This window comes from Suncus etruscus, chromosome 7 (assembly GCF_024139225.1).
Source record: "Suncus etruscus isolate mSunEtr1 chromosome 7, mSunEtr1.pri.cur, whole genome shotgun sequence".
Lineage (NCBI taxonomy): Eukaryota > Metazoa > Chordata > Mammalia > Eulipotyphla > Soricidae > Suncus > Suncus etruscus.
In genome coordinates this window covers 127433829-127456753 of record NC_064854.1, presented here as the reverse complement: position 1 = coordinate 127456753, position 22925 = coordinate 127433829, and the positions used below count along the sequence as shown (strand labels likewise).

Below are 22925 nucleotides of genomic sequence, written 5' to 3'. Positions count from 1 at the left end.
TCAGATGAGATAATGATCAGTACATTCATGATTTTTTTAGCTCACTTGGAAGAGTGATGTATACATAGATAGCAGATATGATAATTTTTCTTGTTTAAAAGGTAGGCAGTTTTATTTTTTGAGCAGATCCTGGGCTGAGTCCCTTTCATGTTAGAGGAGTTCATATTTTATTCCAAATGTGGAAGAGCTGCCATTAAGCCACTAAGCAATGAATATTATGCGAAAGTAAATGGTATTCAATAAATGAATAAATAGCTCCTTATTTCTGCTCTCAAAAATGAAATGCTGGCAAGGGAGACATTATATAAGCAATCATGATGCTACCTTCATCGACTCACAGTTAAATCACCAATAATGCATTCCTTTGCCCAGTCATCCTAAAATGTTTTATTAAGCAGTTGTCTTGAGAAAGACTCTGGCAAGGTGGTAGGTAGCTTTAAAAATTATACTCACAAAAGTTCTCCTGGCCTCTTCCCCACTTCCCCCAGTTTTTCCTTCCTTTGAACCCAATTGTCAAAATGAAGAAAGTACAGACTACTCAAGTAGGAAGAAAGAACTTACAGGACAGACCTGAAAAATTAGAAGCTATGGGAAGACCATGGAGGCTAGCCTCCTATTTTTTTTTATTTTGGCCACACCTGGTGGTGCTTAGGGGTTACTCCTGGATCTGCACTCAGAAATTGCTCCTGGCTCAGGGACCATATAGATACCAGGAATCGAACTCACATCAGTCCTGGGTCAGTCCTATGCAAGGCAAACGCCCTATCACTGTGCTACCATTCTGAGCCTCTGTTAATGCATTCAGCCTCATCAGCGATCCCCTAAATACCTCACCAGTTAACTCACAGAATTGCAGAAAATAATTTATTGTTTATTATAATTTTGTTTGGAGGACTAAACCAGGTGATGCTCAGGGCTGTTCATTAGTCATATTTGCTTCAAACATAGGGACTCCCCACTGTCTTCTAGTGTTTAATGAGACTTGACCTCAGAATGAAGTCTCTCCCCACTTTCTGCAAATTTGGGGCTTCTCACCATTGTGTGTCTTCTCATGTTTGATGAGACTTGACCTATCACTGAAGGCTCACTCTACTCCCTACAAACATGGGCTTCTTCCAGTGTGTCCTCTTATGTTTGCTAACACGTGACCTCCGACTGAAACCTTGCCCACACTCCCTGCAAACATGGAGTCTCTGTCCAGTGTGTGTCCTCTCGTGTTTGCTGAGATTTGATCTATCACCGAAGGCTCGCCCACACTCCCTAAAAACATGGGGTTTCTCTCAAGTGTATGTCCTATTGTGTGGAATGAGAGTTAACCTCAGACTGAAGATTCACCTACACACCCTGCAAACATGGGGCTTCTCCCCTGTGTGTATCCTCTGGTGTCTGGTGAGATTTGACCTTCGACTAAAACCTGGCCACACTCCCTGTAAACATGGGGCTTCTCTCCAGTGTGTGTCATCTGATTTGTGATGAGATGTGACCTCTGACTGAAGCCTCACCCATTTTCCCTGCAAACATGGGGTTTCTCCAATGTGTGTGCCTGCTGGTGTATCACATTTGATCCATCAGTGAAGTCTTGCCCAGGCCTTACATTCTTGTCTATTAAAAATATTGGCATTCCTAATCTTTGACCTACTCTACCTGTGTCCTGTGGATTTTCTTTATGCCCTGAGTTAGTTTTTTCCTCATTTTCAATCTCATGTTTATGAGAGCTCCCTATTTGACTGTCAGATAGTTTGTAAAAAAAGCTGTCAAAATTATTTTATGCTTCATTTTTTTAGCCAAAGCAGCTTTCTTTATGCTTTTGACTTTCTAGTATGTCATTCCTTGGTTTGACATTATAAGGATTAGAAAGTTTGTTGCCATTGGTTCGGATCCTGTGGACAGAATTCTCTGATTGAGCTTTGCTTTCTTGCAGATATTCTTTGGAGGACCCAAGAAGGAGGACTTTGTTTTCTATGATGGTTGAGGAAGTTCTGATTGGAAAAAGCCAAGTGAGCAGAAGGGACATGGTGTGGATTTTTTGGTTGAGGTTCTGCTGCAAACACACCTCTCAGAAGCCTCCCTAGGGCACCCTCCTTCCAACCAGAAGATCAGTGCAGGCTTTCACCCTGCAATTTTCTACTGCCTGCAGGTGCTCATAGGTCTCCACCATAATGGCTCATAGAGAGTTTTCCTCTGAGTGGTCTTCAAGCATAAGCACTCCTCCATGGAGAAGCTTATGGCCACACCGGGGAAAGTCACAGTGTCCTGGGAAGAAGATATCAGCTGATGAGACCCCCAACTTTCTAGACTGGATCATTCCCAAAAGAGCAGCAGCAAGGCTCACTGCAGAAAGTCCTAGCCAAGGCCTTCGATGAACAGTAGAGACGAAATCATTCCTCCAGAGCCCCCTTCAGCAGCAGAATCCCCCAAGATGATGGCTCTATGGTGCTGGTCAGCACAGGAGAAGAAAAATGATGCTTGCGTGACACTCAGATGACCATCCAGTCAGAGTCTTAAAGGCCAGGCTCAAATTGAGTCTTAAAGGACCAGCCCTTAAATTGACCAGCCAACTTCCTGAACTAGAGGTTAATTTTTCTTTCTGTACTTGAATCAGGTGATGGAAATCTATTCCTTTCTCTGCTATGAATTTACTTTCACTAGATTTCCCCCACTTGATGCCCCAGTCCTGGCCCTAACTCATCTCCATATCAGAACAACAGTTGATAGCCTGGTTGGATGATATGTATGACACATTGGTAAAATATCTGCCTGATGATACTCAAAGGCCACAGGAATTCTGCTCGTCATGTCTGGTACACTTCACATATCTTATCCAATTTGCCAAGATTCATCTGTTCCAATCCACATACTCAGCAAGTTCTCCTCCTTTGTTGATCTGGCTGAGGATCCTCATCCACCAGAGAATATCATCCTCTGCTACCCAGGGACCCTCTAAAACTGTTGGTCTGGGCAGTGATGGAGCAGAAAATGGCCTGAGAGTTCTTTTTTTTAATACCTCAACACACCATCAAATTTAGTGATCCTTTTTCTCTAATTAAAACTCATACCATTGAGATGAAACCGTAATCACCAACTTCCAATTTGCTTATTAATGCTCACTCAAGGAATCTGCTTACAACTATGGATGGCTAGACAGCATCCTTAGAAATTTTGATTCTGGCATATGAAACAGATTCTAGGTAGCCATAATTTCAAAGTTTCCCCTAATATTTCAAGCTAGGTAATAGCTGGGGAATTGTTTTGCTATTACCTCAAAAGGTACCAATGGAGAATATCTTCCATTGATATTCTCATGCATGGGTGCATCAGACAAATAATATCAGCCTAAAAGGTAGAGGAATGATAGGATAGAGAATATGCTTCGACAAGAACATAACAAGAAATGGGGAAAGAAATTCTGGGTAGAGAGGAGAAATTCAAGAAAAGGAGCAATAAAAATCACAGAAACAAAGGAGATAGGTGGTCAGACCTCCATAGCAAACCATATCATATTCTAAATCCTTCATCTGTTGAGTAGTTCTGGCTACCTGTAAAACAAAACCTGAGTAGAGGGGATTTCCAACATGTGGAAGAGACATACATACTAATAAGTCTTTTCCTAAATATGCTTAACATGGGCTATGGGTTTTTTTCCAAAATTTAGTAAGTTTCTTTATAAAAATGAAAAAAGTCATAACATTCTATATGTATTAACCAAAAATTACACTAAGATGGAGAATCCAAAGGTAATTATGAGATTCTGTGTCAATGGACATTAATCTAGGACAATCTGGAAAATATAGTAGTACAAGATGCCATATATTAAAGGTTGCATGCTATATCAAGCTCAGAATAAACTTACCTTTCTATCTGGCCAATTGTATTTTGCAAAGATGGGATTCATAGGTGTCCACAGCTCCATCAGTGATGAGCATGATGGCCTGGCTGCAGATACTCCCCTGTCCTGTTTGTGGTTAAACTGTGGAAAGAACATGAACTTCAATTTAAAAGGGACACCAAAGAGTTCTGTATATCCGTGAGACAACAGAAAACATGTGATTTCTCCTTTGGGAAGTAGAGCTCCATTTCTTCCACCAATGCAGAATATGCATAGAAGCATTTTACATACTACACCCACTCTTAAAAATTGGAATTAAATAGGGATTATAGAATAGGTTTCTAAATAAAAAATGTATAGTGAGAATCTAAAGCAATGTTCTAAAAGGCAAAATTATCTGGTAACCTTCAAGTATGGCACTTCAGAATAATAAGCTCAAAGGAATGAGTGACAATGCACGTTGGGTAACCACATTTCTCATGGTCAACAGAATTAATGAGACACAATATCTCTTTCACAATCCGCGTTTTGGTTTGCATGAATCTAATGGATATAGGTATGTACACATATATCAAAATCAAGGTTATGGATACAGAAAATAAAAGTAAGGAACAAGCCAACTCGAGTTAAAAAGTTAAATGAAATCAATAATTTTATTTTATTGAAATTCATTGTGATTTACAAAGTCCTTTATAGTTGGATTTCAGACATACAATGAATCAGGACCAACTCCATCACCAGTGTTGACCTCAGACCACCAATGTTCCCAGAATGCATCCTATAACACCACCCTTTGCCTTCTGGCCTGCTAACATAACAGGCCCTTATAAAGTTTAGATTGTTATAGTTTGAGTTTCTTGATTCTATTGTTGTTGACTTTTGGCTTGGATATATACGTTCTGTTCTTTTTTTATCTCCATCAATGGCCCTGAGACCACTTTGGTCCTGGTCCCATTTCTTTCTTTTTTTTCCTCTTTTGAATTTTATAGTAAAAATGCAAAAATTTGAGATAAAACAAAGTAATTCTATAAAAAAAGGCCGCGAGTCCCTATCTAAAAGATTAAAAAAAGGGGTGTCATTTTTTGCACAGTCTCAGCAAAAGTTGGAGAACATAGAAGAAAAAAACCTTTGGCCTAAAAACAGGATATCCTGAAGCATCCTAACATAAGATCAACTACAGGCTCCAGGCATACTAAGTAACCCCAAAGTTTTTCATCATGGTCCCAGGAAAAGTTCTCCTCAATCATAGTTGTCACAATCAGATTTCTGTAATTAGAGATTTTGGTTTTAGCACAGTTCCTATATTGAAGTCAGGATGTCACAGAGAGTCTTCTAGATTCCTCTCATCATTAGGTGCCAAGGCAGGGAAACCCACCCTGAAAGCAAGTTGCTGTTTCCAAGTTCTTGTCAAGGTGTCATCTGAACCCACCTTGAAGCGAAGCCAGTGGCCAGGGCAGCATTATGGCATTCCCTCAGGTACAAGTTCACTTCCTGATGCTGATACATTCCATATGTTAAGGTTCTTTATATAAAATACACATACCAGGGGCCAGGGCTGTGGCCCACAGTGGTAGGGCATTTGCCTTGCACTCTGCCAACTCAGGAATGACCTGGGCTCAATTCCCAGCATCCCATATGGTCCGATGAGCCTGCCAGGAGCAATTTCTGAGCAGAGAGCCAGGAGTGACCCCTGAGAACCACTGGATGTGGCCCAATAACCAAAATAAATAAATGTAAAAAAATAAAATATATATTCCTACTTGTAACGGTATGTACAAACATATGTGTTAGTACATATAGCATGCTGACACTGTAAAATTGTAGCCTACTGATGTTAAAATAATAACAGAATTTTCTTTCACTTTGAGTCTTATATTTCTTATTAAAACCTCCTAGCCTTTGTAAGTCAGTGAGAGTCAGTGTTCCCAGAGCTTTGCTTCCTTTCCTTGAGACTAGAATTAAGAATTCCCTTACAGAGAGCTATGAATGCTGGAATATAAAGCAGCACAATGTCCTTTAAAAGCCTTACAAGAACATGACAATAACAAGTGATGGGAAACACAAAAAAGTGTTCAGCCACCAGAAGAGGAAATTCCTAAGACTTTATAGGAATATAACATAATATAGTTTAGAATACCAAGTGTTTTCGTCTATTTCAAAATTACTAAGTGCCCACATAACTCTGGGAATGGAACGTGTAAAATCCCCCTTCCTTCACAAGGCTCATATTCTAGTTGGCTTGACATATAAAAACAGGAAAAAAAATGTATCATATACTTTATAATGGTTATGTGAAAAGTGAGGAGAGAAAATGTAGAAGGAGAGAGGAAATGAGAAGGCAGAAATTATAGGGAAAACAAAGATCTGAAAATGTGTCCTATAGGAAAAAATGCTTAAAAGACTTAAATTCTTAAGAATTCTTAAAATTCTTAAAAGGACATATTGGGAATAAAGAATAATACATGCAAAGGCATTGTGTGGAAATGTCAGGCATATTCTACTTGATCATGATACTAGAGAAGGCTAGAAGCTGCTCTTATGTAGGTTGCTGACCCCAGTCTAAACTCAAGACTAACAAAGCTTCTCATTGTAGGTAACTCCCTATCTCTTGCCACTCAGAATCTTTTGGTGCAATTTGAATTTATAGTAACTTGGTAGAATACATTTAGCAAGATGAATGCCTAGAGAGATGGATAAATTAATATGAAAATAAATAAAATTAATTTCCTTAAGTTATAATAGAAAAGAGAATAACCAACCATGCCCAAGGCTAGCACAATATATTAGAAAGTAGTTAGCCCTATCCCAGCACCACAAGTTGCGTGACTGAGCTAAGTTCTTTATGTATGTCCATTTCACTCTTTCAAAATAAGCATAACATCCTTCCATGATCATTACCAAACAATTTAAGTATACATTATATGCTAAACTATGAATATAAATCATCATTTCTAGTCACTGAGTTAAGTAATATTATTTTGGCTGCTTTACCGTTGGAGAAATTAAGGCAAGAAATATTACCTGACTTGTTCAAGGTCAGACAGCTACTTATTATATCTCAGATTTGAATCTAGATTATCTCTTGATTTTACCTTATTCTTTAACAAACTCTCAAAAATGAAAAAAAAAGATTCTTGAGCCAGTAGTTATGTGATAAGCTTCACAATTTTTAATTTTTTCCTTATTTCTTCCTTCTCCATCATTTCCAGAATTCAGGGGTCTCATGGCCACTACCCAAGGGGAGGGAGTGATTGCCCATTCAATTCTTTAATCAAGGCTCTTGTCTCACAGACCCAGACAGCTACTCTAGCTCAGATGGATAGCTGCCCCTGAGTTAAAAAGGAGACAAGGTCCATGAAACAATATTTAAAAGTAGAAATATCTATAAGTAAACTACCATGCCACAAAATCTTCTACAAAACTACTGTTCTACTCTATTTATTGGCATAGCATCTGATCCAAAAATTTGGCTCAGGAATATATGACAACTATGCCCAGAATACAAATGAAGCCCAAAGTCTAGGGGAAAATATTTTTCCACAACCCATCAAATGAAAGGATTCATATCCAAGATATAAGGCATTGCTAAAACTTAAACAACAATAAAACAGCAACTATATAAAAAGAAGATTAACAGAAATCTCCTCAAGAAGACATAAAGATACTCAGTATCTGAAATATGCTCTTCATCACTGTTCATCAGGATAATTCAGATCAAAACAATGAATTATCCCCTCACAATGATACTGGCGTACATTAAAAAATAATAAAAAACTACAGCATTGGTGTGGTTTTAGGTGAAAAGGAACCCTCATTCACTAATGGTGGAAATGTCAACCAGTTCAATTCCTTTGAGAAAACAGTTTGACACTTTTCAGATTTGAGCTTCCATATTACCAAGCAATCTTTATTGAGTATCTCTACTGAGTCTATAAATCTCTACTTAGAGAAAAATATCTATTTTTACAGTCTTGTTTTTATTGCTGCAATATTCACAATAGTCTATTCTGAAAACAAACTATGAGCCCAGGAACAGACAACTAAATAATGAAATTATTGTATATAAATACAGTAATATTTATCATATATAAATACATGGTATATACATATTCATATATACACACACAAAATGAATACTACTCAACTATAAGAAGGGATAAAATCATGAAATTGGCTACTACGAGAATGGGACTTGAGGGAATCAAGCTGAATAACAACTACAACTAGAAGGAGAAAGACAAACACATGACCTCACATATATTGAACATAAGAAAATATAATAAGAAAATAAAAATTATCAAGAAAGTAACCCAGAGAACCTAAGAACTGGTTTATGAAATGGAGCTCACCAAAATAGGAAGACTTAGGTGTGGGAGGTGGAGACTTGGGAAAGACCCAAGGACAATGATGAAGAAAAATCAACACACAGTTGGATGTGTGTTGTTGAAAATTACATGTGCGAAACCCTATCATTGACAATACATAAAGCTGTAAAGCACAATAACAAAAAATATCAATAATGGTGGAGGGAGGTTAACACTCTGTTGGAAAGTTTGGTATAAATGAAATCCTGTCAATAACTGTATTATAAATCATGGTGACTTAAATAATTTTTGAAAATGACAAATAGTGGTGGCTGTAAACATGACCAGAAACAGTCGCCATGAATCCATGGAGTTGGTCCAGCAGCTCCAAGGATTCACTCTTCTTGAGTGAGATGCAAACCAAGCCATGAAAAATCATGAGTACACCAGCCATGTAGCAGAAAGTCAGTAATCTTGGTAGAAAAGGGCAGGCTGAGCCCCTGACTGCCAAATCAACTCCTGCTGCATCCATCACCCAGAATCCCATTTTGTCTATGGCCCTCTATGATTCTCTTTGGAGACCTCAGTCTGACCAAACTTAAGGTATGCAGTATCACCAGGGCTTTCTGGAACAAGTATAGGTACTCTTATTCTGTATCCTCCTTCTTCCAGGAGGCCTAGAAGCTGAATGCTTACCTCTAAGAGTCATAGTATCAGTAATATTGCCTTGTATTTTTATACGACTTCTTTTGATGCTGTCAACCATCTAGGAAGACACCAATTTAACAGAATGGAAGGCTAACCACAAGAGCTTACTAAACCTTCTGTCATTGTGTGTTAATGACTTCATTGGAGATATAATAATTTTCACAAATGTGCTTGCTACTTATTTCTCTTTTTTAAATTTTCTTTCTTTCTGACTTTTTCTTTTCTATTTTTTCTATTATTTTTGTTTTATTTTGTTTTTGTTTGTTTGTTTTTGTCTTCAGGCCACACCTGTTTGATGCTCAGAAATTGCCCCTGGCTTGGGGGGACTGTATGGGACGCCGGGGGATCGAACCTCAGTTGCGATCTTTCCTTGGCTAGTGCTTGCAAGGCAGACACCTTACCTCTAGTGCCACCTCGCTGGCCCCGATTTTTTTACATTATTTTTTAAATAATAACTATCTCACTTCTCTGGAAACTTGTATTATGTTAAAGTATGTCAAGAATGTGATTTGTTTTCTTGATAATATCAAGGGAAAATATACATAACCTAAGATTATAAATACTGATCTAAATTCTCCCTCTTCTGGGTTACACCAATTCTACACTTGTAATATTAGGATTCTTATCTGATTCTAACCAAGTCTCCTCCCTCTTCTCCATCCTGAAAGATATCTTCAGATAAATAGCGTAATCTCAATCAATATTGTCCTTTCCATACAAAGTACTACTGAGATTCACAATTCTTCCTTCCTGCCATAAGAGCAAACTGCCTCTTGCCTTGTCTTAACAACAAGAGGAGATCTTGGGGAGTTTATACCAATATGGCATTCCCTTCATTGAATAAAAACAGCAGGAGACCACTGCATAACAATATGGTGATCAACTCTTTAGGTTTCAGCTGCAGAAAGGAAGAAAATGAGGACACCATAGGGCTCTTGTTCAAGCAACTCATTTGAAAACACTTTAGAAAAACACTCCCAAGTGAAAAGCAAGAAAGGGAGGGAAATGAAAATGGCCATAGACTAGCAATGTAGACTGGGAGCAAGAACTACTTGTAGCTCTTAATTTAAAAACACCATTTCCCCTTCTCTCTGCATCCCTGGTATTCTCTGTAGCAATCTGCAGTTGGAGAATTTTGAAAAATGCAATTAAATTCAAATGCTTTGATGAGTAATATCGCTTCTCTACATATTTGTCTAAAACTTTCTTTGAATAGTGAGAGTGATGAAAGTGTTTTCCATAATAATAACAATGACAAGAGACTGATGATGAACTACAATTAGCTCAGCGATTCATCAGTTAGCAGCAAAAATTTCAATGCATCCTGACATTTAGAGCATTTGGTTGTGATTAACAGTCTTTGAAATGTCACCAAATTTTATTTAATTGGTTAAGAAAAATTTTTAAAAAGGTAATCACTGCAAAGATCATATTCACCGCCAAAAAAGATAATTGCTGTTGTCACATGACAAGGTAGATGCTAACTACTGTAGCAAACTGCTTCAGAGTTCTTAAAGCATCTAATGAATACAGCAGAGATCAATAGCTAGAAGGGTCTTGGAAGTTTATTTGAATGCCCCTTTCAAAGGCATTTGTACAACAACTGCAAGCCTTTAAGTCATCTGCACAAATACTGAAATTGAAATGCAGGTAATTGCAAAACAGAATTAACTCCATTTAGTTAGAGTAACCTCTGAACCATCAAAACTCCAGCCATAATCACAATCTCGATTAAATTCTGTGTGTGTGTGTGTGTGTGTGTGTGTGTGTGAGAGAGAGAGAGAGAGAGAGAGAGAGAGAGAGAGAGAGAGAGAGAGAGAGAGAGAGAGAGAGAGAGAGAGTGAGAGGAGAGAGGAAGGAGTTTATGTATTTGAGAAAAGGCTCTTTATTGCACATTGGCTTGCAAGGCAGGCATAATGTACAGGAAGAGAATTATATCACTTAAAGGTCATATTGATGAAGTGGAAAATAGCTCAGGCTTCATTTTCATGGGAGATTAACCACCTCTGTGTTTGTCAGAGTGTTGGACTATTTAATATCCCAATGGCAAGAAAAGGAACGAAAATGTTTTCATGGGGATAAAGGTGCACTCAAGAGAATTTGGTACCAACTATCAATCAATCTCAAGCAGGAAGAATTTCTAACATGTTTGATTCCCAACTTTTTCTTTATGTTCACATCAGGGTTACTGATTAACCAAACCCCATTTGAGTTTTACAGGCAGAACAGGTAGGTGTCCGGAAGATTTTCCTGGTTGAAAAAATATGTCTCACCATAATTCAAGCAAAAATATCCACCATGAGTTGGTGATTTCTCTGGAGTTGAGAGTGTTTGTGTTCTTACTGCACCCTCATGAGTGTACAAATCTATAGTGCCTGCAACCAGCATAGTTAACTGTGGTTAGTCCACTATATGAATTCCGAGTTTCTGATACACTATAAAGTGTTCCTATTAATAAGTTTAAGGTTGACATGGGCACACTTTCAAAGGCCTATCCACTGAGGAATCTGTCAAGATCTTTACTGTGTTCATACCCAAATCAGCTGTGAGAGGAGGACAGAATACTCTAGCAATGGCAAACATGGGTGTGGAACTATCTGGGTGAACTGTTCATAAGTAAAAATATAGGGAGAGTGAAAGTGACAGGGTGAGGAAAGGGAAGAAGCAGATATTTCTGGATATTTGAGAAGGGACTACAAGCCACAAATCTATTGTGTAGATTACTGGTCACAGCAGGGACACCTACTTAACTAAACACAGCTAAAAGAAGCAAACGCAATTATTTTATTTCCCAGATCTGCACAAATGAGGCTTCAAGGATATTTTTTCTTTGTTTTTAAGTAATGTGCATTAACACAGTACTGAAGTTGTTGCTTTATAATTGTAAAGTTACTACATCAATATCTCGTCCAGCATTTCAAAATCTCTCCATAATCATCTTACACTGCTTTAATCTTCCCACATCCTTAGTTCCCAGTTCTACTGTTCATGTCTCAGGGCTTATTTACATAGAGGATGATCTAGGTTTCTTTTGTTTGTTTGTTTGCTTTTTGTTTTGGCCTATATATGGTGGTGCTCTAAGCTCAGGGGTCTGGGCTTATGGACCACTCCTGGTGGACTCAAGGGACCACATGGAATGCAGGGATTGAACACTGGTGAGTTACATGTAAGGCTAATACCCTATCAACTGTACTATCACTCTAATCCCTGCTCTATTTTTCTTTATACTCCACATAGAAGCAAGATCATCTGATATTTTTATTTTTTACTAACTTTTCAGTCAAAGGTTATTAATTTGTGAAGCCTCATCCCCCACCCATTCTTCCTAGGTAACTTGACCTTACCTACAAGACCCCGCTCATTTCCTGGGAGGAATCTTGGAAAGGGTAGATAAGGTTTTGACCAGAGGGGATGAGGGCGCTTTTTGGACCTTTTTGGTCTTTTGCCAGCATGGAGGTCAAAGGGAAGATGGCTGACAGGAGTTAAGATGCAGGGCTAGCTAAGAATGGCTGAATGCTTAAGATGCTATGATATAGGCCACACATATGGTGGATAAGGCATGAATAAAGTTGATGCTTCCTGATGCCTGTCTCTGGATGAGTCTGATTCCACCTTTCACCTAAACCTGGGACCCGCCAACTGAATGGGGATTGCGGAGCCACGTGGCCTGGGATGGCAGAGAAAAATCCCTCCATCCATCCACCTCTATCCAGCACCATCGTTAATTATTTAATTCTACAAATTTGTATTTTGATCTTGCCCAGTGCTAAGTCTACTCTTTGCTTATATGACAGATGAGATGAAGCAGGGCAATTTTTTAGGAGTGTCATCCAGCAAACCCTAGGTGGGTTAAGCTTCTTGGCCCAGCTTGCCTGTTTACAAAGATCACAAACGTAACAACACCACACCTTTTCTACCTCAGCCAGAGAGAGCGGGAAAGCAGAAATTGACTTCAATGGCTTTGTGCTTCAGCCTGCTTCTTAGGTAAAGAGATAGTTTTCAAATAGGAACAAGTCCTCTCCACTGTACCATCTAGAAAGGACCTGTTGAGATACAAGAGAGCTTGACTTTTCCTACAGAGGAGGTGATTGGCCCTTTGCCTGGAGCTGTCTTTTTTTGCCCTGAGTTATTCATAGGATGTCAGTAGTAAAGTCTTTCCTCAACACCGAGTTTTACATAAATGTAACAATGAGTAGCAACAGCATCTTGGAGTCCCAACAGGGAAGAGTTTATTTACACCTCTCCTGGTTCTCTCCTTCCCTAGAGGTGCCATTTTCCGAGTTGTTTCATTTTTTTTCTCACACTTTCCATCATCTTTGCCACATTTTCCACTGAGTAGTGTGTTCAAACAACACGATTGGATTTTAGGGTTGGATATTAGCTTCTCAGGATTCTCCAACATCTATAACAAGATGGTTACTAGGGCTTCTTAAAAGGGCTTCTTTGCTAAATAAGAATTGGAACTTCCGGGAGAAGTTGAATTCCTTCCTGTTTGTTAGAGTCCCGAATCTGCTACTACTGAATATAGTATCCTTTTAAAGGACTGGGAGAAAGAAGGTGGAGGAGAGGACTCTCTAAACACATTTCAGATTAGCCTTTCTTCTTTGTTCCTTAGAACACTACATGGTAGGGAGTGAGGGAAAGGGGAGTGTAAAATAGAGTACTGGATTAAAAACAATGAGAGCCTCAAGAGAATGCAACCAGAATGAAGCTAGTTTTTTACAACATTGTGACAAAAATGGCCAGAGCCAAGGAGAATGGTGGGCCAGTGTGGACAATAGCAGCCACCCCACATGGTTCAACATGGCCTTCGCCTGGTCCTGTTTCCTCAAGAACTCAATTGGCTAGCCACCCTTCCATCCTATGCCTGTGGATTAAAGTATAGTTAAGGATATTTCTGGTCCACATCTACAAAATAAGCACAAACACACAATCTTCTGGAAGTGAGAAAGGGAGACTAAATAAAAGCTTACATCATTAAGGATGTTGAAGGCTTCATTGAGAGCAATATCCAGCATTCCAATTCCACTGGCAAAAAGCTTGTCCAGATGCTCCCTGAAATGCTGAAACAATAAAGCAGAAAATCCATTAGCATCCATTTTGTCATATGAGACTCCAACCTTAAGTGAACAGGCTTAGATGAGGGCAAGACCAATAATTCTCAGGCCCAACCAGTCATAATTTGTGTTTCTCCTAAATTCAAAACATAAGAACTTATCAATGTAAAATTCACCTTACCCAGACATTTTTAAAAAGTTTTGTCTACATCTTATAGGGAAAATATTTAAACTTTGGTGAGAAGAACTTTATTCCTTTCAATTTCACTCACACCTCTCTCAGCTCCTGATCACACTCAGGATTGTGGATTCTCATCAGTTCTGGGCACACTCTCTGGACTTGCTGCCATGTACTCTTCCATCAACCAGGGGAACTCAGCTTGGTTTTCATCTTGTACCTCTCCACAGTCCTCCCAAACTTTTTTGCATCTGAGATGTTCTTAGGGTGCTTTCCTGTCAGATGAACATAATTTGTAGATGTGCCACTACTTAATATGCTTTATTTACATTGAGAACTAATATTCTTATGACAGGGTATCATGTCTGACAGCCTGTCTGTCTCCCACATCCACTTTAGCTGACTCTCCAGTCAGAGGGAGCCGGCTGAGGGATTCACCAGGAGAAAGAAGAGCATAATCTTCTGGCTGCTGAACTCCTGTCTGAAACAAGCAAAGTCCTTGGCCCCAAGTATGTCCTCAGATCCTGTGGTGACATGGAATGTCTGATTGAAGACCCTGAGATTGATATCAGCATCTTCAGAAACCATAGAGACCTAGGGATATGATAGTATAAGATGTGGCTCTTTTGTCTCTTTGGGGCCTCACAGTAGTTTGTTGCAGTAGGTACAGGAGCAGAAAGGCCTACATGTTGGCTGAAAAATTTTGTTCAAAAGTTGGGGTTGGCTTTTAATGGTGTGTACTTGGTTAACCCCAAGACTAAGCATGAATCAAGATCCGAACTGAACTTGTAGCAAATACCATGTGCTCTTATACCAGTGCCAAGACCCTCCTCAGGTCTGCAACAAGTGACTGAAGCCTGTTCTATGTTAGTCTTTAACAACTACCAGATTAAATATGTCCTCAAAGTAGCCCTATTGAGTTCCATCATTCCACTTTACAAATGGGGATAATGAGGGACAGCACTGGTACCAATCCACAACCCCCAAGATGCCTGGCCCAGGTTCTATCTCAGGCTCACCTCATTACCACTATATGCCTGTTTTTTCATATTTGTCACTGGCCATGCTCTTCTAAACTCCACAGTAGGCTTCACTTAGCCTACAAGTTACCAAGTGTCTGAATGATGGGGAGAGACATGCCATGGCCCTGGTAACTACATAATCAGGAATCAAGCCAATGTTTCTTTCCCTGCCAGAGACCATAGATTCATCAGACTTTTGAACACATGGTATGTCCTAGGGGAATAAATCCAAGCAAAAAAATGTAGCTGAGGAAACCAGAGTCCTGGTTGCTTGTGGACAGAAGGGGATCAGAACAGATGTGTTGGCCTTCAAGACTGATATGTATCTAGTGTATTGTCTGAAGTGGAATGAGAGAAACTATGATTTTCCTGAAATCTATTTATTTCTTCTACTCCCACTTGCAATCGCTATGGGGTTCAAAGCTATTATATTTAATTAAATCATATTATAATCATGATATGTAGGTAATAGGCATACAGATTCCATAAATTTTGGAAAAAATAAGATAGATTTAAATACTTCCTTCCAATATGGTTATTCTATTATGAGATGAGGCACAAAGCTGTTTTCTTAACCTATCCATTTTGCTGATTATGAAGAGGGGAGAGCACAGCTCCTGCACATAGATGAAAAGTTGAGAGTAACTAAACATACTGTGGAGCAGTAGGCAGAATGGAGGTGAGAATTCTGATGCTGCTCTGCCACTCACTTGAACTCTTTTAAAGTAGGAACAAAACTAAGTCACCTGAAAGTACTGGAATGAAAGAAATACAAGAAACAATTTCATAAAAAAAAGAAACAATTTCATAATCCCTAAAATAAATGCTTCTGAAGCCCAACAGATAGCTTATAGTACCAGGAGAGAATTTGTCTTTCACACATCTGATCTGAAATCAATCCCTGACATCACACATGGAATGCCTCCTATAACCTATGACACTTTCTATCTTGGGTCAGAGTGATAGTGAAATGGGACGGGCACTTTCTTTGCATGTTGCTAACCTGGGTTTGATCCCTGGTATCACATATGGTCCCCTGAGCACCACCAGTAGAAATTCCTGAGCAGAGATAGGTATAAGCCTTGTGCAGCTCCAGGGATAGCTCTCAAAATAAAACAACTTTTTCTATCTCAAACACCTTCTATGCCAACTCACTAGCTTGCAAGTTTACAGTCACATACACCTTATAAAACAGCTGTTCCACCCTACAGGGTCAGGTTCAAAGAAAGAGTGACATATGATTCTGCCGAGGAGTGTTCTAGAACAAGCAGTTGAGTGAAGAAGAGTTAGGATTGTGTGTACAAAAGAAAGACCCCATGAGGACAAATGTTATAGAGAGTAGTGAGGGCACTTGGTTTTTATGCAGCCAACCCAGGTTTTATCCCCCCCAAAATCCCACAGGCTCTCCTGAGCCCATCATAAATAATACCTAAATACAGAGCCAGGAGTAAGGCCTGAACACCACTTGTGTGGTATCAAAACAGAACAAAAACAAAAGGAAAAATATATATACTGCTCCACAAGTGAATACCACAAGTAGAAATGGGCAGTTTTCTTTATTTTCCTAAATGACTATCAACAGTTTATTGTAAACAGTGATAGTTCCATTTGGTCATAAAGATTTCTTGCAGGAGGAGAAAGGTGGCTTCTTATCTTTGCTTTAGGCTCTCAGGCAACATATGCTGCTCCATGGGAAAAATACCTCATTTCCAAAGCAATTAGTGTAGCTTAATGCCCAGGGAGATGACAAGGCAAGAACTACAGCTTCCTGTGCCCACAGCCAGCAGGCAGAGCAAAGCACCTTATCTCTGAGAAACAGTGACAACATTCAGGCTAGCTAAGATCCTGGTGAAATAACCCATTCCCTCCACTTGTTTATGATTTGATTGTATCAATACCAATAACTCTCTCCTTGGTAAGAACAGCCATATTTTATCCTGTTATATAGTTATCATGAATGTTTGAGTCTTCCTAAATAATAGCAGGTGCATCACAGGGAAATTGAATAACAGGAGACAAAAATAATTCCCAAGGGGCTGGAGCAATAGTACAGCATGTAGGGAACTTAATTTGCACATGGCTGACCTGAGTTCAATCCTTGGCACCCCATATGTACCCCTGAGTCCTCAAGGAGTGATTTCTAAGTGTAAAGCCAAGAATTGCCTTTGAGCTCCACCAGGTATGAATCCCAAACACAAAACAAACAAATAAACCTACAGAGATTCTGAAGACCAAAGATTACTTGAATTCAGCAGACCTGTATTTTGGCCCACGACTTTCAGGCTCATTGATGTATCATAATCTCAAGGAGGCTTTTAGACATTGCATTCTGGGTAACTTCTAGTGACAGCCAACCCTGACCCAATGTCAGTGATACATCAGGCAATGTATTGCTTATATCATTGCACTGTACTGTGATACATCAGGCTCGTCTTAACAAACTTTATTTGATCTTCCTGGCACTCCAAGGGAATTGTACAATCTGATACTTGTCTTACAAATAGCCATAAAAGAACTTTAATGTTAAAATATTTGTACATAATGGCACAAGGATGAGGATGGGTTTAAATGGACCAAGGCATGTATTTGTGTCTTTGTGTGACAGTGTGTCTCCCAAGATCCAGGATGCAGATCTTATTTTTATTCTACCTGAAAAATAGCATGCCACAGGTTAAATACAAATCTCAGTCAGGTATAGGGTCAAAGGCATATGACATACATAAATGTACAGGATCCATGCTCAGAAATATTTGACTTTGTGCTTTACTGCCACCATCTTGAAATTTTCAGCAATATTTTCTGCTAAGTTTGTGATTTATAAATGAAGTCTATGGGAAGAATCTTATGACTCTTAGAAAAGAATATATTGAAAGCATGTGAATCTATTGCTTCTTACCATATTACCTACACCATGCATTCACATGAGTACAGAAATTTGGTAAATGAACTTGACCTTATTAGCTATATTGTATTATGGCCATCAGATAAAAACTAAAATTAATAAGTTAAGGGATAATTGTAGAAGCTCTTCCATATTGACTCATCAGAAACAAACATGGTGTCACCTGCCTTCTCCTGAAATACATTCATGTTATTAAGGCCAGTATAAGAAAATGAATAAGGCAGACCCCCAGGTTTTTCTGCATCTCATTTTCATTTTCTTCACATCTAAATTCTTTTAATTTCTTCACTAAAATTTCCAAAGAAGCCTTGATAATAGTCCTCTTTTCAAATGACAAAGTACAAGGCCATAATATGATTTCATATAGTTATGGTCTCTTGATTGACAGGATGCAACATGGAGAAGTGGTCAATGTTACCCAATATATTTTTGCTGTAAAAGAACGATATAACTAAATATTCAAAGCACAAAGTCAATAATACTGAAAACAAGAAATACAAACTTTAACAACTTAAAAATAACAAACTTAAAAGGTTCCTGTCAAAGTTTCATGTTGGAATGGGATGGGGGAACCGTTATGGGGAGAAGAAACTGGTGATAGCATTGGTTATGGACTATAACATGTCTAAAACTCAATTATTAATAACTGTAAATCATGGAACTTTAATACAATCAAAAATAAATATAAAATCTTTGTCCTGTCGCAATTTACAGATGACTGGCTGCTAGAACCATGACCGGACTGAATATATCTTGAGAACAATAAAAACGCCCTTGTCTAGGGTTTGAACTATGACCCGCACAACAACCATGATCCCCAGTTCCAAAGGTCTGGCAGAGACAATTGCAAAGGAGTGGGGTTTCTGGGAACACAATGAAAGACGCTATCCTAGCTTCCATTCTAGGATCAGTGCAAAAACCAACAGCACCAACCACAGAAGATGGATTAAAATGACACTGAGGGAACAGAACTTCTAGAACCACAAAGAAAGACTTCATCATAAGTCCCACTCCTGGACCTGTGCAGATACTGAGATCTCTAGATACAGAGGTCTTATTTCATCACCCAGGATGGAGCAGAAGTCTTCCAAACACCACAAAAGCACCACCGGGAGAGTAAATGAACCTGAACGGAGTCTATAGTTAATCCCGTGACAATATACTTCAAGGGTGGAGAAATACCATAGCGCTTAGGCCAAGTGAATTCCTTTTCAAATGACCCCAATATTTACTGTGCCAGTGCAGGAGGGGGAAAGAAAGGCAAAAAGCACAGAACATTTTTATATATTATTTTTTCTTCATTTATTATTATTATTTTTATTTACCTATCTACTTTTTGTCAATTTCTTTGTTTTGGTGTGATTATTGACGTTGTTGTCCCATTTATATTTATATATTTTTTCTTCTTTTCTTTTTTATTTCTTTAGGTGCTCTGCCATGTTTTTTAACTCAAGACCATGGCTTTTTTTGTGGTGCCTATCGCTCTCACTGGAGTGCTCACTGGATATTTGACACTTCTTTTTGTACTGTTGGGGTGTTTCACCTTCTTTTTCTCCTTCGTCTCTCAAACCGATGATGAGAGCCTCTAGAAGGATTCCACCCATTTTTGGCGTAATATACTTTTACCCCAGTTTATTACTTTTCTCTTCTTCAAATAAAACCACATAACTCAAACTATCTAGTCCTGCCTCCCAGTTAGAGGGAGAAATGAGAGGCACCAAGACCAAGACTACTAAGTAGTAAGCTAGGTACAGAGGGGACCACATATTTTCAGAGCCCCGGGGGTGAGGGAGGAGGATATGGGAGGTAGGACGAACATGAAGGTGTAGGGAGGACAAATCGGTGATGGGAACCCCCCTGATTTTATGTAAATATGTACCTATAATATTATTGTCAACAATATGTAAGCCACTATTAAAAATATCTTTGTCCTGAAACAATTTCTCTATGAGAAATCTTTCCTTTACCCAAACTTTGAGATGATTCCCCTACACTCTTGTTAGAATTCCCTGATTCATTTTCACAGCATTGTTTGAACATGTACCTTAGGGCCCTTGAATAGTGTCCAGTGGAAACATTACACAAGAAATGGCATATATCTCAAAATACTGCATCCTCATAGCTCAGGTTCTAGCACATTAGAGAGTCATTTAAGTCTAAAGTGGATATGCACCTGGTTCTCAAATAAGACACTGGAAAGCCCCAAGAAAACTGGTTTTAAGAAACTGGTTTTGTGTGTTTGGATTTTATGGGGGGAAATATAGATATTGAAAAATCTCTGTCTGATCCAGTCTCATTTCTCCTTAACATAGTGGCTAACAAATGGAGGTGTCTGAAAGTAGCAGCTGTTTGATGCTACAGCCAAATTAGAGACAAGATCGATCTCCCAAATGTGAGCAATGAATCCCATCTCATAGCAGGTATCTGACTAGCTACAACCTAATTTCATTGGGCAAAAGCACTAATTAGCCCATGTGAAATGATGCTTATGGGTCTGGAATCGGCTACTCTCTACCTCTGAAAAAGACCTGAAAAGAATGAGCAGTACCACCAAGATTGAACACAGTAAGACTTGGTGTAGGAGGGCTCACAGTCATGCTGTATTAGATCATCTTCCTAGTTCAGTGTCTGAGGAAGGCAGCTCTGTGAACTTTTGAGAGACTGGGGAAAACCACAGTCGATATGCTACTTGACCTTCAGTATGGTCTGCTTTGTGTTTCAGCTCAGTGTGATGGCATGTGTGTAAACAGCAGACTCAACCGTCCTGTATTTATGACATTTCTGAAGGTCCAGGTTCATCCTTTATAAACTTTATAAAAAACCTTCATTTGACTCAAATTTGTTTCTTGGAAGAAGAATGCTTTCATCAGCTAAGGTGTGTAAGAGCAGACAGAAGTCACACTTGTGGTTAATTTCATACATTTTACCAACAATCCTGGAAGGCTACACTCCCCAAAGATGTATATTTATAGTCAGTATCAAGAAAAATACAATATAGATGCAGCACCTCATCTCATCACACCCTTCACCTCACAAGCCAGACATTTAATCCTTTGCTTCCAGAGTGAAAGGCATGGGGCCCAGAGAACACACTCATCCTAAATGATAACAGATACACCTGATCCTTCCCCATAACGGTCTATTCGACAGAAATAGCCTTCATGTCTGAGAAAACTTGGGAATTCATGGGACTCAACAAATTTTCTCTAATTCTATGAGCTGTGTCATTAAGCTATTCAGGTAGGCCCCTTCTTCCTTCCTGATGTGTGCTTGCAAAGCTATAAATTTTCCTCTCAGTTCTGCCTTTGCTGTGTCCCATAAGTTCTCATAGTTTGTGTCTTTATTATCATTTGTTTCTAGGAAAATTTTGATTTCCTCTGATTTCATCTCGGACCCACTTATTATTCAGTATGAGACTGTTTAACTTCCAGGTATTAAAGTTTTTCTTCTGTGTTCCTTTGGAATTCACATATAATTTCAGAGCCATGTGGTCAGCGAAGGTAGCCTGCAAAATTTCTATCCTCTTGATATTATGGAGGTATGTTTTATGTGCCATCATGTAGTCTATCCTGGAGAATATCCCATGTACATTGAAGAAAAATGTGTATCCAGGTTTCTGGGGACTGAATGTCCTATATATATTCTTCCATTTCTCTTCTCAGGTCTTGTATATCTTGTTGAGTTTCAGTCTGGTCGACCTATCCAGTGTTGACAAAGCCGTATTGAGGTCCCCCACAATTATTGTGTTGTTATTGATATTATTTTTCAGATTTGTCAACAATTTATTAAATATTTTGCTGGCCCCTCACTCAGCACATATATGTTTAGGAGAGTGATTTCTTTCTGTTGTACATACCCCTTGATTAATACAAAATGTCCATCTTTGTCCCTTACAACTTTCCTGAGTATAAAGTTTGCATCATCTGATATTAGTATGGCCACTCCAGCTTTTTTATGGGTGTTGTTTGCTTGGATAATTTTCCTCCAATCTTTTATTTTGAGTCTATGTTTGTTCTGACTATTCAGGTGCGTTTCTTGTAGGCAGCAGAAGGTTGGATTGAGTTTTTTGATCCATTTAGCCACTCTGTGTCTCTTAACTGGTGCATTTAGTCCATTGACATTGAGAGAAAGAATTATCCTGGGATTTAATGCCATCTTTATATTGAAATTTGGTGTGCCTTTTGGTCAGTTTTGTCTTAAATTAGGTCTTTCAGTTTTTCTCTTAAGACTGGTTTTGAGTCTATTAAGTTTCTGAGCTGTTTTTTGTCTGTGAAACCATGTATTCTTCCTTCAAACCAGAAAGTGAGTTTTGCTGGGTACAATATTCTAGGCGAAGCATTTATTTCATTGAATTTTGTCACAATATCCCACCACTGCTTTCTGGCCTTGAGTGTTTCTGGTGACAGGTCTTCTGTAAATTCCAAGGATGTTCCCTTGAATGTAATTTCCCTTTTTGATATTGCTGCTTTCAGAATTCTGTCTCTAGGATGTGTCTTGGGGTATTTTTTCTGGGGTCTCTTTTGGTTGGTACTCTTCAGGTGTGCAGGATTTGATCGTATATGTTCTTTAGTTCTGGAAGTTTCCCTTTAATGATGTTCTTGATCGTTGAGTCTTCCTGAAATTTTCTTACTGGGTCTCTGGGACTCCAACAATTCTTAATTTGTTTCTATTGAGCTTATCATAGACTTCTATTTTAATTGTTCACACTCTTTGACGAATTTTTCTATTGTTTGTTCATTTGCTTTAAGTTTTTTTCCCAATATCCCCCACTGTATGGAGTTGTTATTTATCTCATCTTCCACAGCACCAAATCTATTCTCAGCTTCTATTACCCTGTTGGAGAGCTTATCATTTTGTCATTCAATTCTTTTACTGAGTTTTTCAGGCCTGTTTTTTGGTCTGTTATTTCAGTTTGGAGTTTTGTGATT

The 22925-nt window shown here is 38.7% G+C and overlaps 1 protein-coding gene across 1 annotated transcript in view; it reads right to left on the bottom strand.

Moving 5' to 3' along the window:
- Positions 1 to 22925, bottom strand: part of CACNA2D3 (calcium voltage-gated channel auxiliary subunit alpha2delta 3) — a 983089-nt gene that overhangs the window by 436100 nt on the left and 524064 nt on the right. The window contains 4 exon segments of the mRNA XM_049777717.1: positions 3851 to 3883; positions 3885 to 3956; positions 3959 to 3967; positions 13812 to 13901. Of these exon segments, the coding sequence (XP_049633674.1) occupies positions 3851 to 3883; positions 3885 to 3956; positions 3959 to 3967; positions 13812 to 13901 (204 nt within the window).